The sequence below is a fragment of the Bactrocera dorsalis genome, chromosome 5, assembly GCF_023373825.1.
Source record: "Bactrocera dorsalis isolate Fly_Bdor chromosome 5, ASM2337382v1, whole genome shotgun sequence".
NCBI lineage: Eukaryota > Metazoa > Arthropoda > Insecta > Diptera > Tephritidae > Bactrocera > Bactrocera dorsalis.
The window spans coordinates 57,201,296-57,229,071 of record NC_064307.1 but is presented as its reverse complement, the minus strand read 5'-3'; the positions used below and the strand labels follow the sequence as shown (position 1 = coordinate 57,229,071).

General features: G+C 36.5%; 1 protein-coding gene across 10 annotated transcripts in view; it reads right to left on the bottom strand.

Annotated features, from left to right (window-relative positions):
• The window catches only part of LOC105224764 (uncharacterized), a 37,391-nt gene that overhangs the window by 2,934 nt on the left and 6,681 nt on the right, over positions 1-27,776 (bottom strand). For 9 of the 10 annotated variants that reach the window (XM_049458810.1, XM_049458811.1, XM_049458813.1 and 6 more), the window contains 4 exons: positions 9,273-10,202; positions 2,051-2,280; positions 1,758-1,973; positions 434-1,243 (listed from right to left, as the gene is read on the bottom strand). In XM_049458810.1, the coding sequence (XP_049314767.1) occupies positions 434-1,243; positions 1,758-1,973; positions 2,051-2,280; positions 9,273-10,202 (2,186 nt within the window). Of the gene's footprint in view, positions 1-433; positions 1,244-1,757; positions 1,974-2,050; positions 2,281-9,272; positions 10,203-10,615; positions 10,844-27,776 lie in introns of those variants that run through there. The other variant, XM_049458817.1, reaches the window with a different exon arrangement.

The following is a 27,776-nucleotide window of genomic DNA, read 5'->3' as shown; positions in this document are numbered from 1 at the left end:
ATATAAATCTCTCTGCTCTAGAATATTGAAGATTATGGCTCTATGCGAGCCCCAATTCCAAAAGGTAGAACACGAAGTACGCAAGCGCGAAAAAATGTAAATTCTAAAATAAGGCCTTGTTTTTTTTTAATTATATACTTGCGATTTAATTTTGTTCAATCCGTTTTTGGTTTTAAAAATTAAAAATAAAAAAAAACATTAGTAATAAAATCATAAACCGTTTTTAGGAATTACCTAAATTTCTTTATTTCCCGGATTTCCGATTAATTTTTAATTCCGTATTTGGGATTAAAATTTTAAAAGTTATTTTAATTAACATTACAAAAAAAATATAAAAAAATTAATTAAAGTATTAATTCAATTAAACTTTTAATTCATTATTTGCAACCCTACAATTTGTATGTATATGCATAAAGCACATCAATGTACTCACATTTGTCAAATATTCCGAGTCCAGAGTGACCGTAAATGTTTGTAACCAATGCGGCACTAGAGAGCGTACCACAACCTTCGTGGCATATACGTTCCCCTCATGGGAATTATAGCATCCACTACTACCTACGCAGTCGTTCGCCTGGAATGTGACGTACGTAGATGGCGGTTCACCTGGAGGAAAACGTTTCGAAATCGAACGTTTACATTCTTTTGATCCAGGCTTACAACGATCGCCAGGATTTAGTGTCAATCCAACGGCACAATTTAATGTCAGCTCAAATTTGAATGACTTTTTCATGGGTTCATTGCTCTCGGCCACCGCAGCATCGGTTGTACAAGTAGCTGATGAAGGTTGTGATAACCCAGCAGCGGCCTGTGATGTAGATGGCGTGTCATCCGCAATGCAACTTGGAGATGTTACTGTACTTAGTTTTGACGTTTTTGTCGCCGGTGGCGGTGACGGTGACGTATCTGATGTTTCATCGCTTTCCTTAGTTTTATGTTTCAATGTCTCCTGTAACATTTCCATCAACTCTACTGTTGCGCGAATACTATTTTGTTTGTCAGTGTGTGGTAGAGCATGCTTACAGTTCTTGGTCGGCATACGAAGTGTGCCAAATAGTGGATTATCACAATTTGCACCCAGATTGTTAAATATGTCGGAGTGTATAGGTCTGATATCGCGTTGCTTTTTAAGCTCATTTATCTGCTGTTCACTACCCATTGCTAATAGGCATTTGATTTCGCCCTTCGCCTGTCCATCCGAACCATAAATGGGTGCCCAAGCGTCAAAAGATATAACAGGCATCTAAAAGATTAGAAAAAAGGTATAAATATTTACTGCCAATAATAAAAGAATACATATATATGTATGTATATTGGGGTGATCCTCATTACTCAAGTTGAATTTTTTTATATGCAAACGTCCGCTGAAGTTTCAGTTTTTGCTAAAAAACGGAACCAACGTTAACAAGCTGTTTATTTTAAATTTAAACAATGTGTAAATAATATATATATGTATATATATATATAACATGGGTTTTTTTTTTTGATTTTTTTTGATTTTAGCATAAAAACTTTAAAAATAATATTTTAGTATTCAAACATTTTTCATAGAGCGGATAATTTTGAATTAGAATATCAGGTTTCTAAAGTTGAAGTTTTATTTTCGTTGAAGATAAATAATTTATTGCAAAATATCAAAAAGTCCCGTGTAAAACGTATGGGAGAAGTAAAATATTAAATTAAATATAGTCCGTTTTTTAGACCAAAAAAAGTCAACTTGGGAAATACCTGTAAGTAATAAATATATATATAATCACCTTCTCTTTAATCATACGATTTGCCATATCATCGTTACTGAATGCTATGTAGAATTTTTGCAACGGCAATAAGACTAAACCCCAAGGATCTAATTTTGCCAATTCTTCCATATTACCATTTCCATCGGTGCTTAGTAGATGTTGGTAAATCAGTATACGTAAATGTTTACTTCTGGCAAGATTCAAGAAGTTCGTGTCACGTAAAATGGAGAATTGCTAAAAGTAGAGTACAAGATTATAATAATATAAATTTGAAAAAAAATAAGCTGTATGCTTTTAATAAACTCGCTCACCTCTTGGTAATGGAACTGGCTGGCACCTTTGGCATTTGCTGCGGAGGGTTCTGCTCTCCAAAAACGCTCACACATTAGGTCAAATTGCTTATCCGTCGTGTCTTCCAAATACTTCACCTTAGTGGCGCAGATCAAACCCGTTAATAGGCGTATTTTCAGCGTTTCATTCTTAAAGCCGGTGCTTGTGCCGACTTTTTCGTTATTGTTGTCTTTGGTGTTGGCTTGTTTAGCTTTGATGAGAATACAAATATTTTAGATTAATATGATATACGAAATTTAAAAAAATTATTTTACAGCGTACTGAAAGAATACCTTTGATGCATAGTTTTAAGCGATATTACAACAAAAAACTTTTTAGTACATATATTATATTTATTTGTATCTGCATGTACATACGTATAAATGCCATTCGAGTATATTTGCTACTTTAGTGGTTTTCCCGTCAAACAATTTTTAAGCATCAAGTTCACCAAAAGTCTCAGCCAATTTAAAATAATTTAAAACTGAATTTTTAGTATTCATTTATTTTTTATGCTTTTGAAACCTAGAAAAATTATACTCTATATACTTATGTATATTTATGCCTTAAGTTACATTTCTTTTGTTGTTGTCGCAGTTGAGAATCAGTTTTAAAATACCGAAGTCGTAAACCTTTCGTCCAATATTAAAATTTTCCAAATCAGTCGCATTCGCATTTGCTTTTATAATTAATGCATTATCTATTTACTTTAAGGTTTACTCTGTCCTCGGATCCGTACTTATATGTTCTATCTCCACCACGCCAACAACAAATATAAAGTTATAGCTCCTCCTATTTTGAAAAGGTTATAGTTAGAAATGGTTGGGATAGCTAGAGCCTGACAACAAATCCCAAAACAAAGTACATTTTAGGGAAATTTGTTTGGCACAAGAAATCTTACTCTGATTAGGTCTTATCCACGCTTAGCTTGTTTTTATTGATTGAAAATAAGTATGTTTTAGAAGCATAATAAGGATTTCGTTTTCAAAAATTTAATTGGATGAGAATGAGAGAGTTCCTACGAAAATTGTATAGGAAAATAAAACTTTCTGGGACTTACCGGGAAATACGCTATTTAGTAGACGGTATTACACTAAGATCTCTTCTATAAAATCTGAGATTAAGACCGAATTTATTGAAGTATGAATAAGTACAGTAGTTACTTCACGTTCTTCGTCAAAAATTTATATAACCAAGCTTCAGATAACCATACATATACAAAGGAAGCAAATCTATCGTAAAAATTAATAAATTCACAATGAACTTTAATCAACTTCTTCCCTTAAAATACCAAAATATAAGAATATCAAAAATATAGAGAAGCTATCAACATCATTTGAAAATAATCGACCAAACTTCGTTGCAAGAATCACCATAAAGAGGTAGCCTACGCAATAATCATTTACAAGACAGACCCTGAAGAACATAACGGAAAGTAGACGTGAAATTTTTAACTTTACCCGTCAAAATTGAGAGATGAGTGTTGTATGTCTCTGGATAGTATTCAAATTTCAACGTCCAAGACGCGATTTTGAAAAATATACATGATAATTAACATGACCGGAGGAATGCTACCGAATCAACAGTCCTTAGCCGGAAAAAAATCGGAGTCCCTTCCTGTAACGTTGATCCGTCTGCCTTTTGAACGGACATGATAACTCTCGTACTTTTTTTATTATTGGTGAAGTACTTAGCCATATAATATTATTCACGGAAAGACTGCGAATCGCAGATATGATAAATTCTCTATGAATAATATTGAACACCTGGCTCTCGAAGTTACCGTGTCTATTTCAACGGCATTTGGTCCTATGGCCCCAGATTTTAAAACAAGGCCTGCGTGCATTCGAGATGGCGATCACGACTGCATTGGCGCAAATTTGTTAACACATCATTTTCGGCAACACTTGTAACAGCATCTCGTTCTAGCGTCTCTTTTCAGGCGCAATTTATGTAAAAAAAATCGGCAACAGTCAATTTTTGTCTGCACATCTGAGTATCAGCAATTCTGCTATACAGTTGCTGTACTGCTGTAATTATTGCGTAGCTCGAACGCACCCACTATCATGCCGTAGTACTAAACTAAATTATACCACAAACAGAAGTTGTCATCAACTGTCATCGAAATCACTCAGGGGTAGGTCCAGGAAACGGACTGTTTCGATGTGGTCGGAGCAAAGGGAGAGGGGTATTAAGTGAGTTTAAGTCTAGCGGAACATGTAAGTAAGGGTCATACAAGAACTCTTTGTACGCATGGTATATGTATGTACATATGTTTTGTATGTTGGGGTCTATTCTGGATAGGTTGGAGTTTCAGCTGCTACAGTATCTAGAACGAAGCGGCGCTGGAGCCATACCATATTTCGAGGATCTAACTATAATTGTATTGAAATAAAATATCACAAATAGCCTTGAGAAATATTGGTGAGGTGACAAGTCTGCTGCACTCCCCGTTATGAAATTATGCAGGGACTACTGTTAAACGAAGATTAATTTGGTTTTCGAAAATAGTTTCGAAGATGTAATCTGCCATAGAAACCTAACAAACGAATACAATACAAATTAAAAAAGAAATATCTGCGACCATCGATGACTCAACGCAATTAGTTAACAACGCGCGCAATATCAGGCGTGCGGAAGACTAGACAAAACCATTTGCTAAGGTGACATCGCCAAATTAACGTTATGGGTGTGAGCAATGTCGTAATATATGGCAAAATAAATCATAAAATACATACATACATACATACAAATAGAATATATAGATACAAAAAATAAATAGAAATACAACGAAATTTGTTTTTTTGTTTGTTTTTGTTTTTTTTTGTTGTTTTTTTTGTTTCTTTTTCTTGTTCGCTCTTTTCCATTATATTCAAGATATTTATAATAAACTCTAAAGTAAACCAATCTAAGAAAATTACAAATAAGAATTTGTCTTGTTCAAAAAATGCAACCCTAAAATCGTAACTATTAATAACAAATACTAAAACATATACAAAATCATCGACGCAATGATTTGTAATAATGATGAAATTAGATTTTTGTAATGTGGTGTAATTAGAAGAATCTATGATGTGGGTACTATTGTTATTAGACCCACTACGTTGTTGTTGTTGTTTTGATTCACCAACGAGTGGCGGATTCGCGCACACGCGCACACACAGTGTTCTTAGTTGTTGTTGTTTTAACGGATATGCTAATCCCCGTTAGGGTGGTAAGGGTCATCTGTGTTGTCGTCGAGGTCATCTAACGGTAGGCCCAGGAAACGCGCTGTTTCGACGGGGTCGGACCAAAGGGAGGAAGGTGTTAGATGAGTTGGGTTTGTGGGGCATGCAAAGAGGTGGCCAGTGTCATGCGGAGACTCGTTGCATGCAGGACATATATTGGATATGTCGGGGTCGATTCTGGATAAGTAGGAGTTTAACCTGCTACAATACCCAGAACGAAGTTGCGCTAGGGTCACTCGCGTTTCTCGCGGCAACTGGAGCTCTTCATCTGCAATAGGTGGTGCTTTGACTCCAAGAACGCCATTCACGGGAAGGGAGTCGGTGAAGGTGTTAATGGCTCCACTGTGAATGGCGGTCAGTACCTGTCTGAAGTCTGTAGCGTCCGAAGTTCGGTCGGCGTACTGTACGACGTCGTCGACGTAGTCGAGGAATGACCTCTTGATGCTCCTAGGAGGCGGCTCCGCTCCAAGCAGATGGCTGCAAGGGTGATTCCTACGGAAACATCCCAGCAGGAACTGCCTGGAGAGAAGTTCATTATGCTCCTTTACAGGAAGCATGCGCGTCTCACTATGGAGGTGTTCGATGGGAGACATCAAGAGACATCCCGTCGTAGTCCGGAGTGCTGTGTTCTGGCAGGTCTGTAGTTTCCTCATCTGCGTGCCACTGCATCCAGGCGACCATATCGGTGCTGCGTAGTTGAGGACCGGCCGGCCGATTGCCTTGTAAGTTGCCAACAACGTTTCTTTGTCTTTTCCCCATGTGCTGCCGGCTAGCGACTTGAGGATCTTGTTGCGGCTCTGTACTTTGGCGATAATCGCGGTCGTATGGGGAGTGAAGGAGCATAGACTATCAAAGGTTACGCCTAAAATTTTAGGGTTATTGACAGTCGGAATTTTGACGCCATCGACTGCAATATCAAGCTCAAGTCTATACTCCTTCGTCCAGTTTGTAAATATAGTCGCTGTGGATTTGGTGGGGGAAAGTTGGAGATTCCGTGCAGTGAGGAAACGAGAAAGGTCGGAGAGGTAGCTGTTCACTTTCGAACACATGCCATCGATTCCATTGCCCGACGTCAATATCGTGCAGTCATCAGCGTATGAGGTTATGGAGACCCCCTCTGGTGGTTGTGGGAGTTTCGAGATATAGAAGTTAAACAGTAGTGGGGAGAGGACACCACCCTGCGGAACCCCCTGTTTAATTCTTCTCAGTTTAGATGTTTCGCCTCGAAATAGTACGGATGACTGGCGACCACTCAGGTAGTTCATGGTCCACCTCTTTAACCCTGGAGGAAGCGTTGTTTTTTCTATGTCCTGCAATAGCGTTGTGTGGTTGACTGTGTCAAAGGCTTTTGACAAGTCCAACGCTACGAGGATCGTTCTCTCACAGGGTGGCTTCTGGTTGAGGCCACGAACTATCTGGGTGTTTATGACGCTAAGTGCTGTGGTGGTGCTGTGCACTTTTCGGAATCCATGCTGGTGGCTGGCTAGGCTCAGGTGGTGAGTGAAAGTCGGGAGTAGCAGGGCCTCAAGTGTCTTCACTACTGGGGAGAGGAGAGTTATCGGGCGATAAGATTCCCCTTTGTTGGCGGGTTTCCCAGGTTTCAGTAGTGGCACCACCCTTCCGATTTTCCACACATCGGGTATTTGAAGGGTGGTTAGTGACAAGTTGAGGACACTGGTGAGATAACCTACTCCCGCCGAGCCTAGATGCTTTAGCATTAGCATGTTGATTCCATCAGGGCCAATGGATTTGGATGATTTAGCTTTTGTGATGACACTCTGAACCTCCTCGCCGGTGAAAGTAAGTGGCGCGCAGTTGTTTGGCATTTTGCGCAGCCGCCGGTTAACACATCTCTTAGCTTTGTCTACCGAAGGGTGCAGTGTAAACTGCCGGCTAAAATAGCTCGCGCACTTCTTCGGGTCCGAAGAGGCACGACCATTGAATTGAACTTCAACTCGGTCGTCGTGTCTCTTCGGATTAGACAAAGCTTTGACAGTAGCCCAAAGCTTACTCACACCGGTGGAGAGGTTGCAGGACTTCAGGTGCTCTATCCATTTCGTCCGCTTATGTTGATTTACCACTCGCCGAATCTCCAAATTGAGATCCCTTATTCGGGGATCCCCGGGATCGGCATGGCGTAAGGTGTCGCGCTCATTAGCTAAGACAGCTGCTTCGGCTGGGAAATTGGGGCGGATTTCCGCTATTCTTCCAGCCGGGATGAAGCGAGCAGTAGCTGCTGCGATCACCTTGCGGAATTGACGTTCGCCAACGCATACGTCCGTAGGAATGGGTAGAGCGTTGAAGGTGCTCTCAGTGAATTCTGTGAAGCCGACCCAATTAGCTTTTTTGAAGTTAATGAAGGTACGGTTGTCCACAGAAACGAAATCGGGAGGCTTCTCGATCGAGATAATTATGGGCAGATGGTCTGATGCAAGAGTTAGCATAGGTCGCCAGGTTATGCTGTTTATCAGGCCACCGCTAGCAATGGTAATATCCGGCGAGCTATTACAGGTGCCCATAACTCTGGTGGGGGCTTCGTCATTCATTGTGCAGAATGTCGAATCGTCAATCTGTTCCGCCAGCTCCATCCCCCTACGATCATTTGACAGGCAGGAATGACAAAGACTGTGGTGGTGCACATTAAAGTCACCTAGTACGAGACGGTTTTCATCACGAAGTAGCGCACCTATATTCGGGTGATATCCTGTAGGGCAACATGTAACTGGGGGGATGTATATATTAAATATTTCGAGCTCGACATCGCCTGACCGGATAGCTATGCCCTGACATTCTAGGGTAGTATCCCTGGGGTCGATGTCTTCTTCGATTAAACGATACTGCACGGTGTTGTGCAATATGAAGGCTAGGCCACCACCACCATCTCGCTCGCGATCTTTACGTAAAACGTTGAAACCTGCACAACTCAGAAGATCTGAGCGGCTGTTTAGCTTGGTTTCTTGGACCGCAGCTATCGATACACGTTCCCGATTCATAAGTGCAACTATCTCCTCGATCTTGCTCTGGAGTCCGTTGCAGTTAAATTGAAGGAGTCGGGTTTGTCGCGGGTGTCCGTGGGTGATCCTGGGGGTGAGGGAGTGACGTGTTGGTGGTATTTGTTGCAGCTGCAGAACCCGCGGGGGCGGTTGTCGCACTGGGGTGTTGGTTGGCGACGCCACTGTTGTGAGTTGCGGGGGCAGACTCCTGCAGCATGGGGCAACGTAGGTGACACTCCACTCACGTGTGGTGCGCAGGCCGGAACACGTCGGGAAGTGGCACCAGCCAGTGCAGGAATTGCACTTAACTGATGCGACGTTCCGACGTATGACAGCCTGACACACGGAGCAGACTGTGCGAGGAACCAAGAGTTGCTGATTGGTTCTCGCACGAGGATTGGAGCGGGATGAAGGTTGGGGGGGGGACAAGTCAGAGTGGGAGCTGTGTTGCCTGTTTGAGCTCCTGACCGTAGAGGTCCTTTGTTGGCCACTCTGATTGAGTGGCGGCGCGGCGCGCGAACAGTGTGCAGGTTGCACAGCCGTGGAGGCTTGTGTCGCAGTATTGCGCAGACAACACGGGGCCACGTAACGCGTGGTCCACTCCCTGTGGGTCTTAAGGCCTGAGCAGGTCTTAAGATGGCTCCATCCATTGCATGTATTGCACCTGACCGAGGTGGAGTTTGGATGGAGCCTTTTAGCGCAGACGCAGCAGAAAAATTCCTCCGGGCCCGGGTTGGACTCAATGCCAGCACGAGTCAGGAGGATACGGAGCAACCCTGCTGCAAGGCGTTGCTCTAATGACGACAAACACATATTAATGCTTACCGATCCAAACGGGGTTAGATCGCCGAAAGGACAGCCCTTGGTCGGATAAAATCCGAGTCAATTCCGGTGCGTAGAACCGGCTGTCGTGGGAATTGAGTGTTATAGTCATTGAATATCGGTATCTTTCAAGTACACCAAACGCTCAACCTGATATTCACCTGTAGTATTCGAGGAAGTGGCGGAGGTATTGGCGGCAGCCGCCGCGCCAGATGCCGAAGATTTTGCGGCACCCTTGCCGCTGCCACCCTTTCTCTTATTACCACCGCCCGGCTGTTGTTTCATGGCTTGCAAGGCTGCCTCATAGCTCAAATCGGCGGCATTGTTGTTGTTGTTGGTGTCAGCCAAAGTGCACAAAAGCAGATTGATTTTCAAATAAATATTGGCCAGCGGCACGCCACGTCGCTGAATCGTAATGCGTTTGCACTGCTCCAACAGCGCGGCATCGTAGAGTTCGCGTAATTCGAATACGCCCATGCCGAGCATTTCATTGAGGCAAGTGCCCGGTTCGCGCCACCAGACGGCAAAGTGTATGCGTCCAAAGTTGGGCACATCTCCAGCCGCTGCAGCGTTGCCGTTGCCATTGCCATTCAAAGTATTATCGAGTTCATCGATAAGTGGCGTTAGGTTGATGTCGCGTTGAGCCTCCTGACCGAAACGGGTGCACTGCGTTAGGCTTTGGAATTTCTCCGATTCGAATTGCATAATGTGGAACATTTCGTAGCGTGGCAAATTTTGGATCAATTCATGCGATAGCTGACACTCAACGGTGAATATCGGACGTGTATCATTTTGTAGCAGCTCCATACGTTTAGTGCCCTCTGGCTCTAGTGTAAGCGCTTCCAATTGCAGTTTCATGCTTTTGATGCGCCTGAAAAGCTGCAATTCTTCACGTGTGATATTCTCAACCGTTTCAACGACAGGATCGGCGAATTCTTCCAGAACATATTCATCGTTGTCGTCGACGTTCGACTCATTCTGCGAATTCAAATCCAGCTCCAGCTCCAGCTCCGGCTCCAATTGCTTCGATTGCAACTTGGTCTCGCCGGCCAAGTAGGCGACCAATGTGGCGTCGAGTTTACGCATTGCTTCTGTAAATAAGAAGGGAAAAGATGAGAGAAATTAATAAATGAATGCGAAGTGCTTAATTATAATTAAAAGGTGGCATAAATCTTATTCTATATTAATTGTTTAGTGTATATAAATCTTAAAACAAATATTTTTTATAATTAAATTTTTATTTTTTTTCCTTTTTAATGATATTATTTTATATGTATATATTTTTCAATTATAATTCTCCGCTAAATTCATTTTTATTTTTTCTTGAAAGTCCAAAGATTTCATTTATTGAGTCACAACAAAAGAAATTATAAATGCAAGTACAAACACATGAAAGAAAAACTTAGAATTTTTCCATTAAAATTATATAATGAAATATTGCACTTGAACACTTTTTCTGGTAAATAATTTTTCTAATCACAAGTTAAATATAAACACAATTTACCCATTTTAATTGTAAAAAAATTTGGTAATCTGCTTTCCCAAGCGATTCTTTAGAAGTCACTAGAATTAGCAATAAATTATTTTATTTTCTTTTTCTAAATAGCCAAAAGCAAAACGTCTGCTTGTAGATGCGTGTGTGTGTGTGCGTGTGTGCGCGGGCTTAAGTGATCGATACGAGTACTGCTTTGGCCGCAACCGTTGAGTAGAATGAGGTTTTTGCCGGCTGTGAAGCTATTTAAATCGAATTGATGAGCATGGTGCCCCACCGCTTTTTTCCGCTTTGGCGTTATCGGTTAATAGATTGGAGCACATTTGTGCGGCATGATTATACAAAACAAGTAAATAAAGAAAACGCTCACGAAGAGAGCACAACAAAGAGCACGCACACACAGATCCACAGTGGGGCAGAGGAGGTGCGATAGCGGTTAAAAACATGAAGTGTAGTTAAACAACTGAACAAGTTTTATGACGTCTTTAAAAGGAGAGGGCGATTATACTGGGCGTTTTATGTTCCAGATAACAAGAAGGTAAACCAAAAAATTCGAAATTCGTTGACCGCACATGATGTGCGCAACACCAATATGTTTTTAACGTTTTTGGTTTGTTGCCGGTAAATGAAATGATTAATTTAGATGTTCTAGGAAATTTGTAAAGATTATACATAATTCTTAATTTCGTCTTTCAACAGGAAAATCAGTAAGCGCCTGGTAAATTCAGTTCTTCTTCGGAGAAATCTGAAGTCAATCATCCAAAAAACTTTATTGGTCCCTTATGAGCTCAATGCGCATTACTTTAATAACAGAGAAAAATTTTCGGAAACGCACTTTATCTAATAAATAAATAAAAATAATATACATTTACCAAATTTTATGTTCTTTAATAATTTAAATTCAGTTTGAACAATTTTGAATACCCTCAATCTTGTGGGCGATCTCCAGTAGGACAACCGATAAAAGGTATATGGCGGCGAGAAAGATTTTTCAGCTTACAATTATCTCAAATCCTATAAGCAAAATGCGAATTTTTACTGTATATTATATGAATACGGGTAATGAACGAACGGGTAGTGACAATTGCGATTTTAGACTAAATGACAGCTTTTTAAGGGGTTACCATGGGCAGACGGTTTTCAAAAAATCAAATTTTTTATTGTATTATTAAATTCTACAAATACATAAATTCTCCAACACCTCTAGAATATTCTCCTAAATTTTCAAATTTTGATCCGAGTAATAGTTTCGAAGATAGAGCCTTGAGAACATGTGTGCTTGAAGCTAGCTAAGTACGCCACCTAAAACGCGTTTTTCTCGAAACTGTGTTTTTGAAGTTGGTTTACAGAGTTCTCAAGAACTACTCAACCGATCTTCATGAAATTCTGCACAGGTCTTTGAGATACAACTCTTAAAGACTTGAACGAAGGATTTTTTTTATCGATTACACCTATTTTAAAAAAAATGTCGCGAAATTTTCACTGAAATTTTCTTTTTTTTTTTCAAAATGTCTACCAACAAAAATCCAATTTTAGACTTTTTTCTTCGCCCAAGTTCTAAGTTAAGGTTTTCATTAAAACATCTATTTTTCACTTTAGATGATCCTGTAAGGAGTTATCCTGCTAACGCTGGCGCAACTTTTTTCCGAGGAGTCACCGGAAATGGCGTCGTAATGTCCAAGTTAAAAATATTTTTTTTTTTCAAAAAATTTCAGATTTTTTGTTAATAGTGTATGTTTGTAACAATAAAAAATTCTAATAAAATATTTCATTTTTGATATGGTGGAAAAATTGTTGAAAAAATGCTGTTTTTTACCCTAGGAAGCCCAAATACCCCTTAAAAAGTAGTTTTTTGAAAACAAATTTTACAATTCTGAGACTAAACATTCGAAATTATGATTAAAAATCTTTTGTCTTCGATCATTGTCGCCTTACATATACATATATTTAGGAAGCTCGTGTGAAAATAACAACTCGATCGTTCCAGCCGCTTGGAAGACATTTTCATCACCGACTCTGAGAACAGCGTTTAGAGAAAAAGGCAGTTAAAATTTTGAGGCAAATGTTGGATATATAACATATGCATATTAAATATATTAGCTAAAATTTAGTTTTATAATTTAAAGTAAATCGTGTTTGTTTTAATAAACAAGTGTACAAAACTCCTTAAAACATTCTTTACAGACTTTGCTTTGTTTTCACAGCAGCTTTAACATAGTACATATTTCCCGTAAACTTTGTGAAAAGTATATCCAGCTATGCATTTCTCAAGTAAGTCACACTGTGCAATTGTAAAATGAGCGCGAAACGGATCAACCGCTTGCGCATGGGAACAAACACTAAAATTTGTTGAGAGAGCAAAACCGAAAGCGCAACAACAGAAATATCTAACACACATTGGAACTAATGCAAATTATGAGGTACAACTATGGGATCTTATATAAAATAAAAGTAAACTGATAGATAATTTCAAATTTATTGATAACGGTGATTTAATAAGGAGGAAACATGAATGCGAGGAACTGAGAGTGATTCTTTATTGGTGATTAAGAGTTTAAATAGACAATGAACCGCCAAAAAGGTAGGTTTGCGAAATTCGAAACATTGCAGCATTAGAATGAAGCATTAAAGAAAGTTGAGACACTTAAATCCTTACAATTTAAACTGAAATCAGCCGAAACATTTTTTGAACCCCAGATAACCTATCTCTTCGTAACACGCTCTTACAAATATTATACAATTCTAAATAAAAAATGAGGGAAATAACCGGCAAGCTGATGACACAGTTCTACACGAGTAAATTTCAAAGTACAAATCTCCTATTTGTCAATATTTGTATTATCTGCCAACTTATTAAAATATATAGACTAAATCTTATCAATCACATGAACACAAGTCAACACGTGCTTACTTTAAATAAATAAAAAATAAGGCTTTTGTTGTAAGAGTTTACAATTACATCCAATATGCTTAAAAAGTATTATAGAAACGCTCATGTCTACACACAATAAACTAAAAAGATCCTTAGCGGATATACTTACTATAATTCATAACATCTATAAGAATTATAATACATAGTATCCGAGTGAACGACAGGCAGAATTAAGGAAGTGTGTGCAATAAAAACGACTAAAAACAATTTTGGCAACAGCCGGTTCTACGTTACCGCGATGGACTTGGGCTTTATCCGCTCAAGAGCTGTTATTTTGGTGATCGAACCTTGCTTTATTAAACCTTAACACAAAGTAAGATTAAAACCATTCCAAAGGCGTGATTACATCTGATTCCACATTGAATTTGTCTGCGTCTCATTCTCCATCTAAATTATAATGACCTACAACCTCTACCGGCGTCACTCGGCACTTATTTAAGCGAGTAGATAAAGGCTCCAACCGAGCTGATGCACGTTGTCTCCGGGCAGGCTTATCTCACTTTCTACTTTATATAAATGTGAAAATAAAGACATTGCGAACTCATGATTAAAAAAAAATTAACGGGAAAAACTCATCTTTTTTTAATAATTTTCAAAGTCTTTTAAGTATAATTTCTGTTTAATCAGTATTAAAACTAGTCTTTGAATATATATATATTAGTTGCGACTTCTTAACCAATTAAAACATATTATTTTTTATTACAAGTCTAATGTTTCTGTGCGCTATCACTATCTCTCTGAATGGTGCGCAAAAAAGACAAACTGACAGACCGAATCACGGTTCTGAGTTCAACGTGCGACCTCGTGAATCTGATTTCAGATTAAATATAGATGTTAATTTATGCATGTAGTTAGCAACAAGTTTCCGGTATTGCGAATTTTGACTATAAGAGTTAACAATTTGTAAAAAATAACCTAAAAAATTATCATCAGCATATTATTTATCGAAAAATATCATTCTCATATCGATATGTATTAAATATGTAAGAAATTTTAAAGCCAGATTAGCCAAAGGCGTAGGGAATTAAAAGAAGGCTTTTATAAGTCTAGCCTTAAAAAAAAATTTCCTGGGAAATGCTACGATCCTGACAATTAAGAATTAAGATTTTGGTAATATTTTATTTTTATCTATTGATTTTTAGAAGTCATGGCGTTAATTTTAGTAGTTTTATAAATCAAACTGGTACTTTAGCCTTTCGCCGCTCTTTTTGAAAAATATTTTTCTTTGAATGACAAAATTTTTTAAAAAATATTATTTTTTTTATGAAATCCATTGACGTCAGTTAGTTATTTATTTTTAAATTTTAGCCAAGGTTGCTGTGCTTATAATCAAGATGGCCCAGTTACTTTAATTCTGCTTTTAAACAAGTAAGGAACGGGTAAGTTCGGATGTAACCGAACATTTTATGCTCATGCGAAATATAAGTATCAAAGCCCGGGATATTCCTTCAAGTGCTGGCAAAACTTTATATTAAAAAATATTGCGAAAGAATCGAACATTCATTATTAAATGAAATTGTGAGTAGATTACAGTCAATTTTGGGATATTCGTGACTTATTAACAGCCATTAGCTTAGACATAGTGTTATTGCTATAGCTATTTTAGTTAGCGTTAGCTAAAATTTTATTAAAAATATAAAAACTCGAAGATATTAAATTTAGTATAAATAACATAGTTTAATTAAAAACTTTTCCTTTAAGTTTCACCAAAAATTTCACATATTGTGACCAACTTGAACGGTTTAAAACGGATATATTGGGAGCAAGGAAATGTGCGAGATAATTTATTTTGACATTGATCAGGTATACTCGATAATATATGTATATTAAAGCAATTTTATATATAAAATAACACTCACTCTTCTTCACTTCGGCATAAAACTTGCTGGTATAATGAAAATCATTATAATTAGTTCATCGGAGTTGGGCGTACTCCGAAGGTTTAAACAATTTTCCTTACATGCAATCGCCATTCATATGGAGTAAATTGAGTGGATGTTCAAAAATCCCGATAATAGTTATACAGGGACTAGGTCAATTTTTTGCCCAAATTTATTCATTTTATGCTCTTTCATTTCCATATAGGCCGATATATGTGGCATAAAGTCACCCGGAAGTTCGAAAATCTTTATATTATAATAGGTATTTGGAGGATAAGGGAAGTATTGACCCGATTCAACCCATGTTTGACACACAGACATACTGTTATTTGGGAAGGATTATATCTCCATTTCCATTATATATCTTACACATTGACCGATATTTGCGGTTAGAAGTCAACTATAAGTACTGGGGGTACCCAGGGGCTAGAATAGTTTTGGCCTAATGTGGATAGTTTCTCGAATTAAGGTGACATACTTCAAAGGGTTTAATGGTGCAAAGTATTGTATATTTATATTAACTGCATCTTGATTTGTTTACTAGATAATGAACTAATCAAATTTAGTTTAAAAATGTTATATGGATGTAGTCCGATTCTGTCCATTTTAGCACAGTAATATAAGAATGTTATTATTTATTGTTATAATTTATTAATTTTATTAGTAATTTTTAACAGTACCGTTATACTAGGAGTCAGCGGGGTTATTTTCCAACTTCATCCATTTTCACACTGTCGATAGAATTTGGTTATTGTAGCTTTATTGGTTTAGGAGATATGTACAACAAACTTATTAGAGGTCGGGGCCACGCCCACTTTTTCAAAATTTGTTCCCTTGCTACTGCGATCCCCTGTGCTAATCCCATATCTTAGTTTTTTGCTTCATTATTTTGTAGATTTTCGCTTAAGTTCAATTTGTGGACGTGTCAGTGGTTCGATAACGCGAATCTACGAACTTCCGCTTATTTTTTTGCCAAGGAACAGTTGTGTCAAGTTTTATCAAGACAGTCACCCGTATTTAAACTCAACTCGTCAACCAGTTCATTTATAGTATATATACATAACCCTATATCTATCTCGCTTAGCCTTAGATGATACATACAACCGTTAGTTAAGAAAACCATTATACTAAGTGGAAACATGTTGCAGGAGTATAAAAACGAACTTTGAAACTAGAACAGTGCGAGAAATCAGTTATACAAGGTGAATTCCAAAGTATATAGGACTTTTTGTATCTAGCGACCCCTGGTGGCGCCATTTATGTATATGTCGACTGGTGCGTTAGAATCTGCTATCTTTATCGATTGTCCAGTGAGAATTCATGGATTGGAAGTTAAGTTATTGCGTTTTTAAGTGTCAGTATGTTTATGTTATCGGTGCGAAAATGAGTTTCGAACAAAGAGCCAACATTAAATTTTATTATAAAATTGGTAAAACTTTTAGCGAAACGTTTCAATTGATAAAACAAGTTTATGGCGATGATTGCCTATCCCGTAGCACAGTGCACGAGTGGTTTCAACATTTTCAAAGTGGTCGTGAGGACATAAATGACGATCAACATGTGGGCCAACCAAAATCCGTGATCACCGGAAATTCTATCGAAACTGTGCGTGATTTCATCAAAAATTAGCCGTAATCATCATTGAAATTCATGGAAATGGAACATTTCCAAAACATCGATTTATCGCATTTTGTCCGATCGTTTGGGCTTACGAAAGATGTGTGCACGGTTTGTTCCGCACAAATTGACTGACGACCAAAAATTGCTCAGAATCCAACAATCGAATGACGATTATTTGACCAAAAATCATATTTTAACCATTAATCACTCCTCGTATTCAGCTGATATGGCACTGAGCGACTTCTCCTTTTCAGAAAAATGCATTTGCCCATGGAAGGAAAGTGTTATGCAGACGTAGAGGCCATTCAAAATGCTTACACCGGACATGGTTTTGGACCGTGCAAAAAGCTGTATTGAAACAGAAGTAGACTATTTTAAATAAAATAAATTGATTTCGCCGAAAAAAACCAATTGTTCTGTTTTTTCAAGTCCTGTTTTCTTTGAAACGCACCTTGTACTTCGATTATATGATTTTATAATTAATAATATAAAATAAAATACTTTGCAGTGTTGCATTTGTCATTACTCCTATATGCTTTTCAAACTGCTCTCGTTTTTCCAATTATTTTTCGTTTGACCAGAAATATATTGCCAATGCGCGAATCACGTGAATCCACTAGTGGTTCGAAAGCCAGCTGTTGAGTCTCATATCAATTTCAGACTTAAACGTTATCAAGCTTAGTAGACCCGAACATAATACATAAGCGTGGAAGTGGACTAAAAATAAATAATTTCAGTGGCGTTTAGTACACGGTAACAAGGATTGCATAATACAAAATTTGTACAGTTCTTTGCAAAACATGTAGCGTTTACAGTACATTTGTACATCATCTGAAAGCTTATCAATTACGTGGGCAAATATTTTATATTCCACATTTAATGACGAAATAATACTTTTTTTCTAATTATTTGGCAATATTACAGATATTCACGAATAGTGCTACGAATATAAAAACACGAGTGGAAAAATGTATTTAAAGATGCTTAGGAAACAGCTGCTGCGGTTCAGTTGAAGAGACGACCTTTTGGCAAAAACATAAAAACATCGAACAATTCTACAGATTCAAAGAAGTGTTCTATCTATCATGTTATATTAATATAAGGACAGACAAAAAATATAGATAGAGAGAGAAGTCATCTGCTCTATATCATTCACTAAATGAACCTTACAACTATTAATCTATTACATTTACATTAATTATTATCCGACATTTCTCTAATGTATTCGAGGAACCCTTCCTCTTCTATGAGCTTGTTTTCTAGCTCTTAACGCAAAACCAGTTCTAAATCAACTAGTAAAACGAGTCAGTATAGCTTAAAAACTTAAAAGGAATCAAAAATACGAAGTCGTAAACTCGATCTTATATCGTCATCAGAAATATTTCCTTTCGTAGCAGTGAAACGCTACTTATAGTTATAAGTTAGTGGAATCGAGGCAAGTAAACTCTACTATGACTTAATTATGGTTTCTAATTAATATTTTGCTTTCATTTGATATAAGCGGATCTCAAAATTTGCATTAATTCTCTCCGGGAGAGATATCGATATGAAATGTCGCACAAGTTCTCTTCTCTTTAAGAAACTTCACATTTGTCGGTAACGCCGATATCGGAGCACTATAGTTTATAACAAACATCGATCTAAATCAAGCCCGTGTATAGACAACTTTTTAATTTGACCGGATATCTTCCCGAAATCGGTCATGGTTTATTGTTCAAGGCAACGCATTTTGCTGGCCTACATGATCACTTATTAAAATAAATTTAAAGATATATTTAGACCATTTTATGCTATAAAAATGCAACTGTGAAGGGTATTTTTAAATGAAATAAGCGTCGAAGAAATTTGTTTTGGGAAAATTTTGAAATTTTCGCATATTTCTACGCAAATCTAAAGCGTATTCATTCAAATATAATTTATTTCATGATAATTATTTATAGAAAATGCATTTTGCCGCTACATTAGGGAATATACATACTTATGTATAAAGAATTTTCTGTCTACCAGTGCATTGCCGAAGTTCCACAAATACATATACCATATGTACATATATTGACAAACATGTATATAAACAAGTATATAATTAGGCGCCGAAAATCAAAGTTTCGCAAAAGTTTCTTCAATGTCAATAACGCTGACAAACAAGCACGGTCAAAACACAGAACAAAAACTATAAAAATATGTACATATACATAAGTATAAGTATCATAATTTGAGTATATGTATGTCACTATGCTATATGTATGAATGTTGGAGAACCAAAAACCCAACAACAGAGAGCGCAACAAAAGTCACAGTTGGGGTTATGAGCGCAATCTTGTGGACATGTAATTGAAGGCCAATGGCATAATCTCGAGCTCTTTTGAGAATTCGCAATATATTCATAGTACGGTATATACATACTTACATATAAGTATATATCTACCAGGCAAATCTAGTATTACGAGTATGAGACCAATGGGGTAGTCATAAGCAATAGGAAATTACAACGCAAGCGACAAACTTTTCTATATGCATACATACATACTTTATTATTGTATATGTATGTATATTATAATTGGCACATAAGACCCAGCAAAAAGACCCGGCAAAATTTATGAGCACCTGAGAGCGTAGTACGAAAAGAGGAAGAGAGCGAAAGTCTTTACATCATAAATTATTATTGTGTATGTAAGTTTGTAGGTTAGGTTTTTGTTGCGTTTTTATTTATTTTATTAGTAATGATTTTTTTTTGCTTTGTAAAGCAATACATAACATGAAATCAATTCGGTGCGCTACAGTTGATTATATTCGACATTTGAAATTTTAAATGTTTTCCGAATATGGCATTGACTCTGCTTCAAAAATGCATAATATCGGATTATATATACATACATATGCCTATATTTATAATATAATAGAAAGATCGAAATACTAAAAGAATTAGTTCCTTAGGAAACACAGTAATTTTACATGGTGTGTTATTGATAAGACCATCGATGTCTTAATATCGCCGGAGGCACATCTTCCTGAGGCACATATTCGACAATTTGAATCTGCGTAAACCGTTAGATCATTTATAATACAATTTATTTTCACACCAAACCGATTTTGTATTCATCGCTGTAACAACAAGAGCAATAACATATACAGAACAATACCTCGCGTGTTCCAAGACCTTCTCTGACGCCAAATTGCGTCCGTATAGTGTTCATGATTACTGATTTGACTTAACCAAACAGTTTCGGATCTTTATCCAGTGAAGGTTCAGGCTTGGTTGGTTCAGCTTCGATTTAAACAAGCCTTTTGGAAAGACAATCGAAACGATGAGGATATGAGAAATCTCTTCCAAAAATTAAGAATATTCATATCTTGAAAACTTTTCTAAAAATCATACTCACAGCAATCGTATGTATGCGACAGGAACGGACTCAGACTTTATCCGGCCATAGACTGACCCATCGAATAATTCCCACGTGGCCGAGGACTGTTGATTTAGTTATAACAACAAAATGAAACCCTACTTACTAGCGCCATATAACTTTACAAATTTTATGGATATAACCTAGAACGATTGTTTTCTATCTGGGACCAGGTCTACAGTAGCAGAATAAAATTAAGCCCTAACATATTTCGGCACCACTTTGGTGGGCTTAATTTAACAATGTATATTAAATTTAACTGTTACCCAGTTGAGAGGTTATGAACCCGTCGCCATACAAGTATATACAGTGGCGGACAAAAGTCTACATACACCCCCTGTTTTCTTCGATGTGAGAGTACAAAAACTTTTTAGAAAAATGTGTTGATACAGTTTTATTCTAATCTTCTTTCTAATAACAACAAACTTAAAAAATCCATTAATTAATATAAAACTACAAATTTATGGAATAAAAACTCAAATATTGTGTTGACAAAAGTCTACATACAGTACAAAAATATCTTAGTTCAGTGCGAAAAACTGTAAAAAATGCTAGTTATTAAGACGTTTTAGTATTTAGTTGGGTCCCCATTGGTATCTATAACTGCTTGAAGACGCCGTGGCATTGATTCTGCTAAATTTGTCAACGCTGCAAATGTAATGCTGTTCCAAGGTCCCAATATGCGCTCTTAGAGTAGAGCAGAGCTAGAAATTTGGTTCTTTCTAATTCTACGCTCCAAAATCTCCCAGACATGTTCAATAATATTCATATTTGGACTTTGAGGTGGTGTATTTAATTGACTTGGAGTATAATAAAGCAACCAATCCTTGACAATTTGCGCCGCATGCATCGGATCGTTATCTTGTTGAAATATCCAACCGGAACCGAGCCCTAAATTAACCACCAAAGGCTTCAAATTATGTTCCAACAGAGACTTATACTTATAACCGTCCATTTCACCTTCAATAAAGTCCGAATTTCTAACTCCAGAGGCCGCAACAACTCCCCAAACCATTACGCTGCCGCCACCGAGCTTCACAATTGATACTACTTTCTTCGGTTCAAGCGTGGCGTTAGTTTTCCATCAAATTTTAGCACTTTCATCACTACCAAAAAGAGTGAATTTAGAATCATCTGTAAATGAAACTTTTTTCCAAAAATCCATTTCCTTTTCTTTGTGTTTTTTGGCGAACTTTAAACGAATTTTCCGATTTTTTCAGAAATAAAAGGTTTCTTCCGTGGTGTTCTACTGTGGAATCCGTTATCAATTAGAGTTTTTTTTTATTGTTCTTGGTTGGATACTCATTTGTGACGTACTCGCTATGCGTTCGGCTATATTTGGAGCATTTACTTTTGGATTTTGGTCTACTTCGTTGAGAATCAGGCTGACGTATCTACGAGATTGTTTTTTTGGGGGTCCACTGCGCGGTTTATTTTCGTTAGAACCATTATTTTTAAAGTTTTTTAGAATTGTCTGTACTGTTGCTCGACTCAAGTTTACAATTTTAGAAATTTCACCATATGATTTTTTTTCTTTTCTTTCATTTATCACCAAATTTCTTACATCAATTGATATTTCATTTCACGGAGCCATTATAGCTATTAAAGTGTTTAAACCACAACTAAATTCAATAAATATCAAACAATAAACATATTGAAATAAAAGAAAAAAGCTAACGTTACCTTACTGTTAATATAACAATGTACAAAGTATGAGATTTGAACTGTATGTAGACTTTTGTCAAAGCAATTTTTGAGTTTTTCTTCCATAAATTTGTTGTTTTATGTTAAATAATGGATTTTTTTAGTTAATTGCTATTATAATAAATATTAGAATAAAACTGTATAAATACATTTTTCTAAAAACTTTTTGTACTCTCACATCGAAGAAAACAGGGGGTGTATGTAGACTTTTGTCCGCCACTGTACATATATCTAAAAGGATCATACTTTATTAATCAAAAGTGGAATACTACGGATATATGTACATATGTATGTAGACCTCTTCTGTTCTGTATCACAATGTCTTGTTTTATACCATTGCATACAGTGGCGGACAAAAGTCTACATACACCCCCTGTTTTCTTCGATGTGAGAGTACAAAAACTTTTTAGAAAAATGTGTTGATACAGTTTTATTCTAATCTTCTTTCTAATAACAACAAACTTAAAAAATCCGTTAATTAATATAAAACTACAAATTTATGGAATAAAAACTCAAATATTGTGTTGACAAAAGTCTACATACAGTACAAAAATATCTTAATTCAGTGCGAAAAACTTTATAAAATGCTAGTTATTAAGACGTTTTGGTATTTAGTTGGGTCCCCATGGGCATCTATAACTGCTTGAAGACGCCGTGGCATTGATTCTGCTAAATTTGTCAACGCTGCAGATGTAATACTGTTCCAAGGTCCCAATATGCGCTCTTAGAGTATGGCAGAGCTAGAAACTTGGTGCTTTCTAATTCTACGCTCCAAAATCTCCCAGACATGTTCAATAATATTCATATTTGGACTTTGAGGTGGTGTATTTAATGGACTTGGAGTATAATAAAGCAACCAGTCCTTAACAATTTGCGCCGCATGCATCGGATCGTTATCTTGTTGAAATATCCAACTGGAACCGAGCCCTAAATTATCCACCAAAGGCTTCAAATTATGTTCCAACAGAGACTTATTCTTATAACCGTCCATTTCACCTTCGATAAAGTCCGAATTTCTAACTCCAGAGGCCGCAACAGCTCCCCAAACCATTACGCTGCCGCCACCGAGCTTCACAATTTATACTACGTTCTTCGGTTCATGCGTGGCGTTAGTTTTCCTTCAAATTTTAGCCCTTTCATCACTACCAAAAAGGGTGAATTTAGAATTATCTGTAAATGAAACTTTTTTCCAAAAATCCATTTCCTTTTCTTTGTGTTTTTTGGCGAACTTTAAACGAAGTTTCCGGTTTTTTCAGAAATAAAAGGTTTCTTCCGTGGTGTTCCACTGTGGAATCCGTTATCGTTTAGAGTTTTTTTTTATTGTTTTTGGTTGGATACTCATTTGTGATGTACTTACTATGCGTTCGGCTATATTTGGAGCATTTACTTTTGGATTTTGGTCTACCTCGTTGGGAATCAGGCTGACGTCTCTACGAGATTGTTTTTTTGGGCGTCCACTGCGCGGTTTATTTTCGTTGGAACCATTATTTTTAAAGTTTTTTAGAATTGTCTGTACTGTTGCTCGACTCAAGTTAAAAATTTTAGAAATTTCACCATATGATTTTTTTTTTTCTTTCTTTTATCACCAAATTTCTTACATCAATTGATATTTCATTTCGCGGAGCCATTATAGCTATTGAAATGTTTAAACCACAACTAAATTCAATAAATATCAAACAATAAACATATTGAAGTAAAATAAAAAGGCTAACGTTACCTTACTGTTAATATTACAATGTACAAAGTAGGAGATTTGAACTGTATGTAGACTTTTGTCAAAGCAATTTTTGAGTTTTTCTTCCATAAATTTGTTGTTTTATGTTAAATAATGAATTTTTTTAGTTAATTGTTATTATAATAAATATTAGAATAAAACTGTATCAACACATTTTTCTAAAAACTTTTTGTACTCTCATATCAATGGAAATAGGGAGTGTATGTAGACTTTTGTCCGCCACTGTATGTATTATATTCGTATTGCTCTCTCTGATTTTATGAGCATTTGCTAATGTAACCTCAACAAAACAGCTGTTATTGTCAAGTGTTATGCAATTAAATGTATTTTTTGACTTGTTAGGGCCGACTGTAGTGAAAATTATAACAAATTCTCTTCTTTATATGTAGTATATGTATATACATACAAATATATGTATGAAAAACTCAGTGAAACCAATCACTAATGTTTGTTTTTTCAATTTTTTTCCTTTCGATGACGCTGGCAGCCACAAACCTTTTTTGTTTGTGCCCAATGTGCGCTACTTAGAGGCAAGCAAACAAAGCATACAACGATATACATATAGGTATGTATGTATGTATACTCATTTAGTTTTGCTTTTTTGCCTTTTCCGTAACAAAACAGATATGGCAATGGAAAATTTTCACTTTTTTTGAATGACGCTCTGAACACATAGAGCGCGACTGACTGGAAGCGCATCTGTCAAATATTAAAATACACACGTTCTTATGGACACAGTTATGTAGACAGCTGCACGACACCATACATAACTGTCCTTAAGAACGTGCGTATTTTAATATATTGGGTTGTCAAAAAAGTCTTGCGGTATTTTTATTGAATCAATTCGTGTGGCACCCATACATCGAGCTTCTTAGTGACTCCAAGCTTCTTCAAATGGTTTATAACAGTTTGATGATTACTATGCCGGTCTCTTTCGACCAATTCAGCGATTTTATCGCATTTTCGACGGCAGGCCTTCCGGAGCGTGGCGCATCTTCGACCACTTCTACACCAGAACGAAAACGTTGAAACCATCGTTGTGCGGTGGAAATGGAAACTGTATCGAGTCAAAAACTGCACAAATTTTATTGGCGGCTTGAGATGCATTTTTGTCTTTATCGTAGTAGTACTGTAAAATATGCCGTATTTTCTCTTTGAAATGAGCTTTCCAAAAAGGTATAGCATGACCCGATGCGACGAATAAAACTAGAACTACGCGCTTTCAGCGCCAACTAGCGAAAATACCGCACGACTTTTTTGACAACCCAATACTATATATTTGACTGATGTCGCTTGAAGTCTGTCGCACTCTATGTGTTCAGCACATGAGAATTGACGATGCGGAGAGTAATAGACTTAAATAAAGCAAGAATAAATATAGTTTAAAAAACTAAAAAACACGCTTTTAAAGCATATCAAACTAAAAAGTGAAAAATAATTTTTTGTATAAACTAACAATAATAATGAAGGAAAAATTCCTGCATTATTGTGAAAATAGCGTGGAATGCTCGATATATGAAAAATATGTCACAAAGCACCCCACGCTTTTCTCACAATAATGCAGGAATTTTTCTTTCATTATTATTGTTAGTTTATACAAAAAATTATTTTTCACTTTTTAGTTTGATATGCTTTAAAAGCGTGTTTTTTAGTTTTTTAAACTATATTTATTTTTAATTTTTTAGTTTTTCTTCTATGAGATTTCCCAATATTGTGAAATATAAACGAATATAACTTAAATCGTATTCTCCGCCATTAGATTCGGGGACAATTTTTAAAAAGCTCACATCGACGTGACAGCCAAAGTTAAAAAAAGAAGTTTTCTACTACAGTTGCTTCTCGGAGGCATTTTGAAAACTAGTATCTGAATTTTTTTTTACTACAAAAATTTTATTATTTGTATTAATTTTTTTATTACCTAAAAGTCACATGTTTTGAATTATTAATTTGATATTATTTCTTCCGGTGCGCGGTTATACTTATATATGTACTGCTTAAACTTACTGTCGCCTTCCTACAGTGTCTCTCAAATATTCTACGTTTCAGTACCACTTAAAAAAGTTACATACATACATACATACATACATACAAGTGAAGCTAATAAAAGCGTATTAAAAAGCAGAACCAGCATACATATTATAATAACAAAATAATCGAATATTTAGAAAAATAAATTATAAGAAATGACGGTTAAATAGGTAGAAAAAGTAAGAAGTGAGAGAGAGAAAACATACATAAATATGTTTTATGTATGTATTTTCTTAATTAACTTAGACATTATGTGAGAATTTTGGCTTTCGTCGTTGTATATCAGTGTGTCTAATTAAAAATCATGTTTTTGGCAAACAAAATTTGAGTCTAGCCAAATAAGTATTTTAGATACGCATGTTTCAGCTTGAAACGTGGTGTGGTAAGACCGACATGACGAACTCGAAAATTTTGTTCTAGTTGATTCCATTTGAATAAGACTGAGCATATGTTATGTGTATGCCTAAGCATATACACATATGGTCAAAATATGTACATACATACATATGTACTTATGTAGTAAGTACATTGCTTAAGGCTGCAGTCATGATTGAATTTTGAATGTTTGGTGAAGTACACAAATGCAACTACGGGTTGATTTTATTAAATTTGATATGGTAGTACCTTTTATAGCAAAAATAAAATGCTGAATCCACTCTTTGAAGTGGGCGTGGCAATTGATTGTTGATGTTCGTTTTCTAAGTGGTCAAAATAATAAGTACATTGTTAATTATTTTAAGATTTTAAGCTACCTCATCAGCAAGTAGTTCGCACGACGTAATATGTATCACAGAGTCCTGGCTTTACTCATCTATTCAAAATAACGAATTCATCGATAGGTCTTATATCACACTAAGGAAGGACAGGGATACTACGACAGGATGCGAGAGAGGAGGTGGTGTCCTGATTGCTTTTAAACGGATAATTAAAGCTGAGCTTATATCCATTGGGAACAATAACCTAGAACGGATCTTCATAAGGATCAAAGGTGATAATGCTTGTATCATCATTGGGTGCGTATATTTACCACCACAATCTAATTATGAGATATACTATGCCCATACAGAAACATTAATACATTTGAGAGAAAAAATTCCGGATTCAAGGATCATGATAGTGGGAGACTACAATTTGCCCAGCAGTACACCGCGCTTTGATTGCGAGAAGCTGCTGTACGATACCACTGCCCTTATTGAGTGTCAACAATTCAATAACATCTAAAATAAAAATAATAAACTGTTGGATTTATGTTTCAGTAATTTGGATCTCTCAATCTTGCTTTCACAACTGTGGATAAATATCACCCGCCTCTGGAGATCTCCTTGGATTTTCAGCCTAGCCTAATACCAAACTATCCTCCTTCTTATTCGTTTAAGAACGCCGACTATGTGAGTCTTAATGCTTTCTTTTTAAGATCTAACTGGATTGAGCTATACAAAATAAAAGAAGTGGATGATATGGTTAGTTGGTTTTATAATAAAGCACATTAAGGTATTTCTCAGTACGTCTCTGTATATTCGAGGAAACCAAGTAAATTTCCCTGCTGGTTCTCTAAAGAACTTATAAATAAAATTAAATTGAAGAAATCTGCACATATCAAATATAGGAGGAATAAAATTAAGTCAAATTATAGATGTTTTAGCCAACTGAGACTCGAAAGCAAGAAATTAAGTGTAATATGCTACAAATCATACATTAATAAAGTGGAAAATCTAGTCTCTTCAGACAAAAATGAATTCTGGAGGTTTGTCAAGAACAAAAGAGATACCGACATGGGAGTCCCAGCTACCATGACATGGAATGACCTAACCGCTCATTCGGGTGCGGAGATTAGTAATATCTTCGTATCTTACTTCAAAGACACCTATACAAT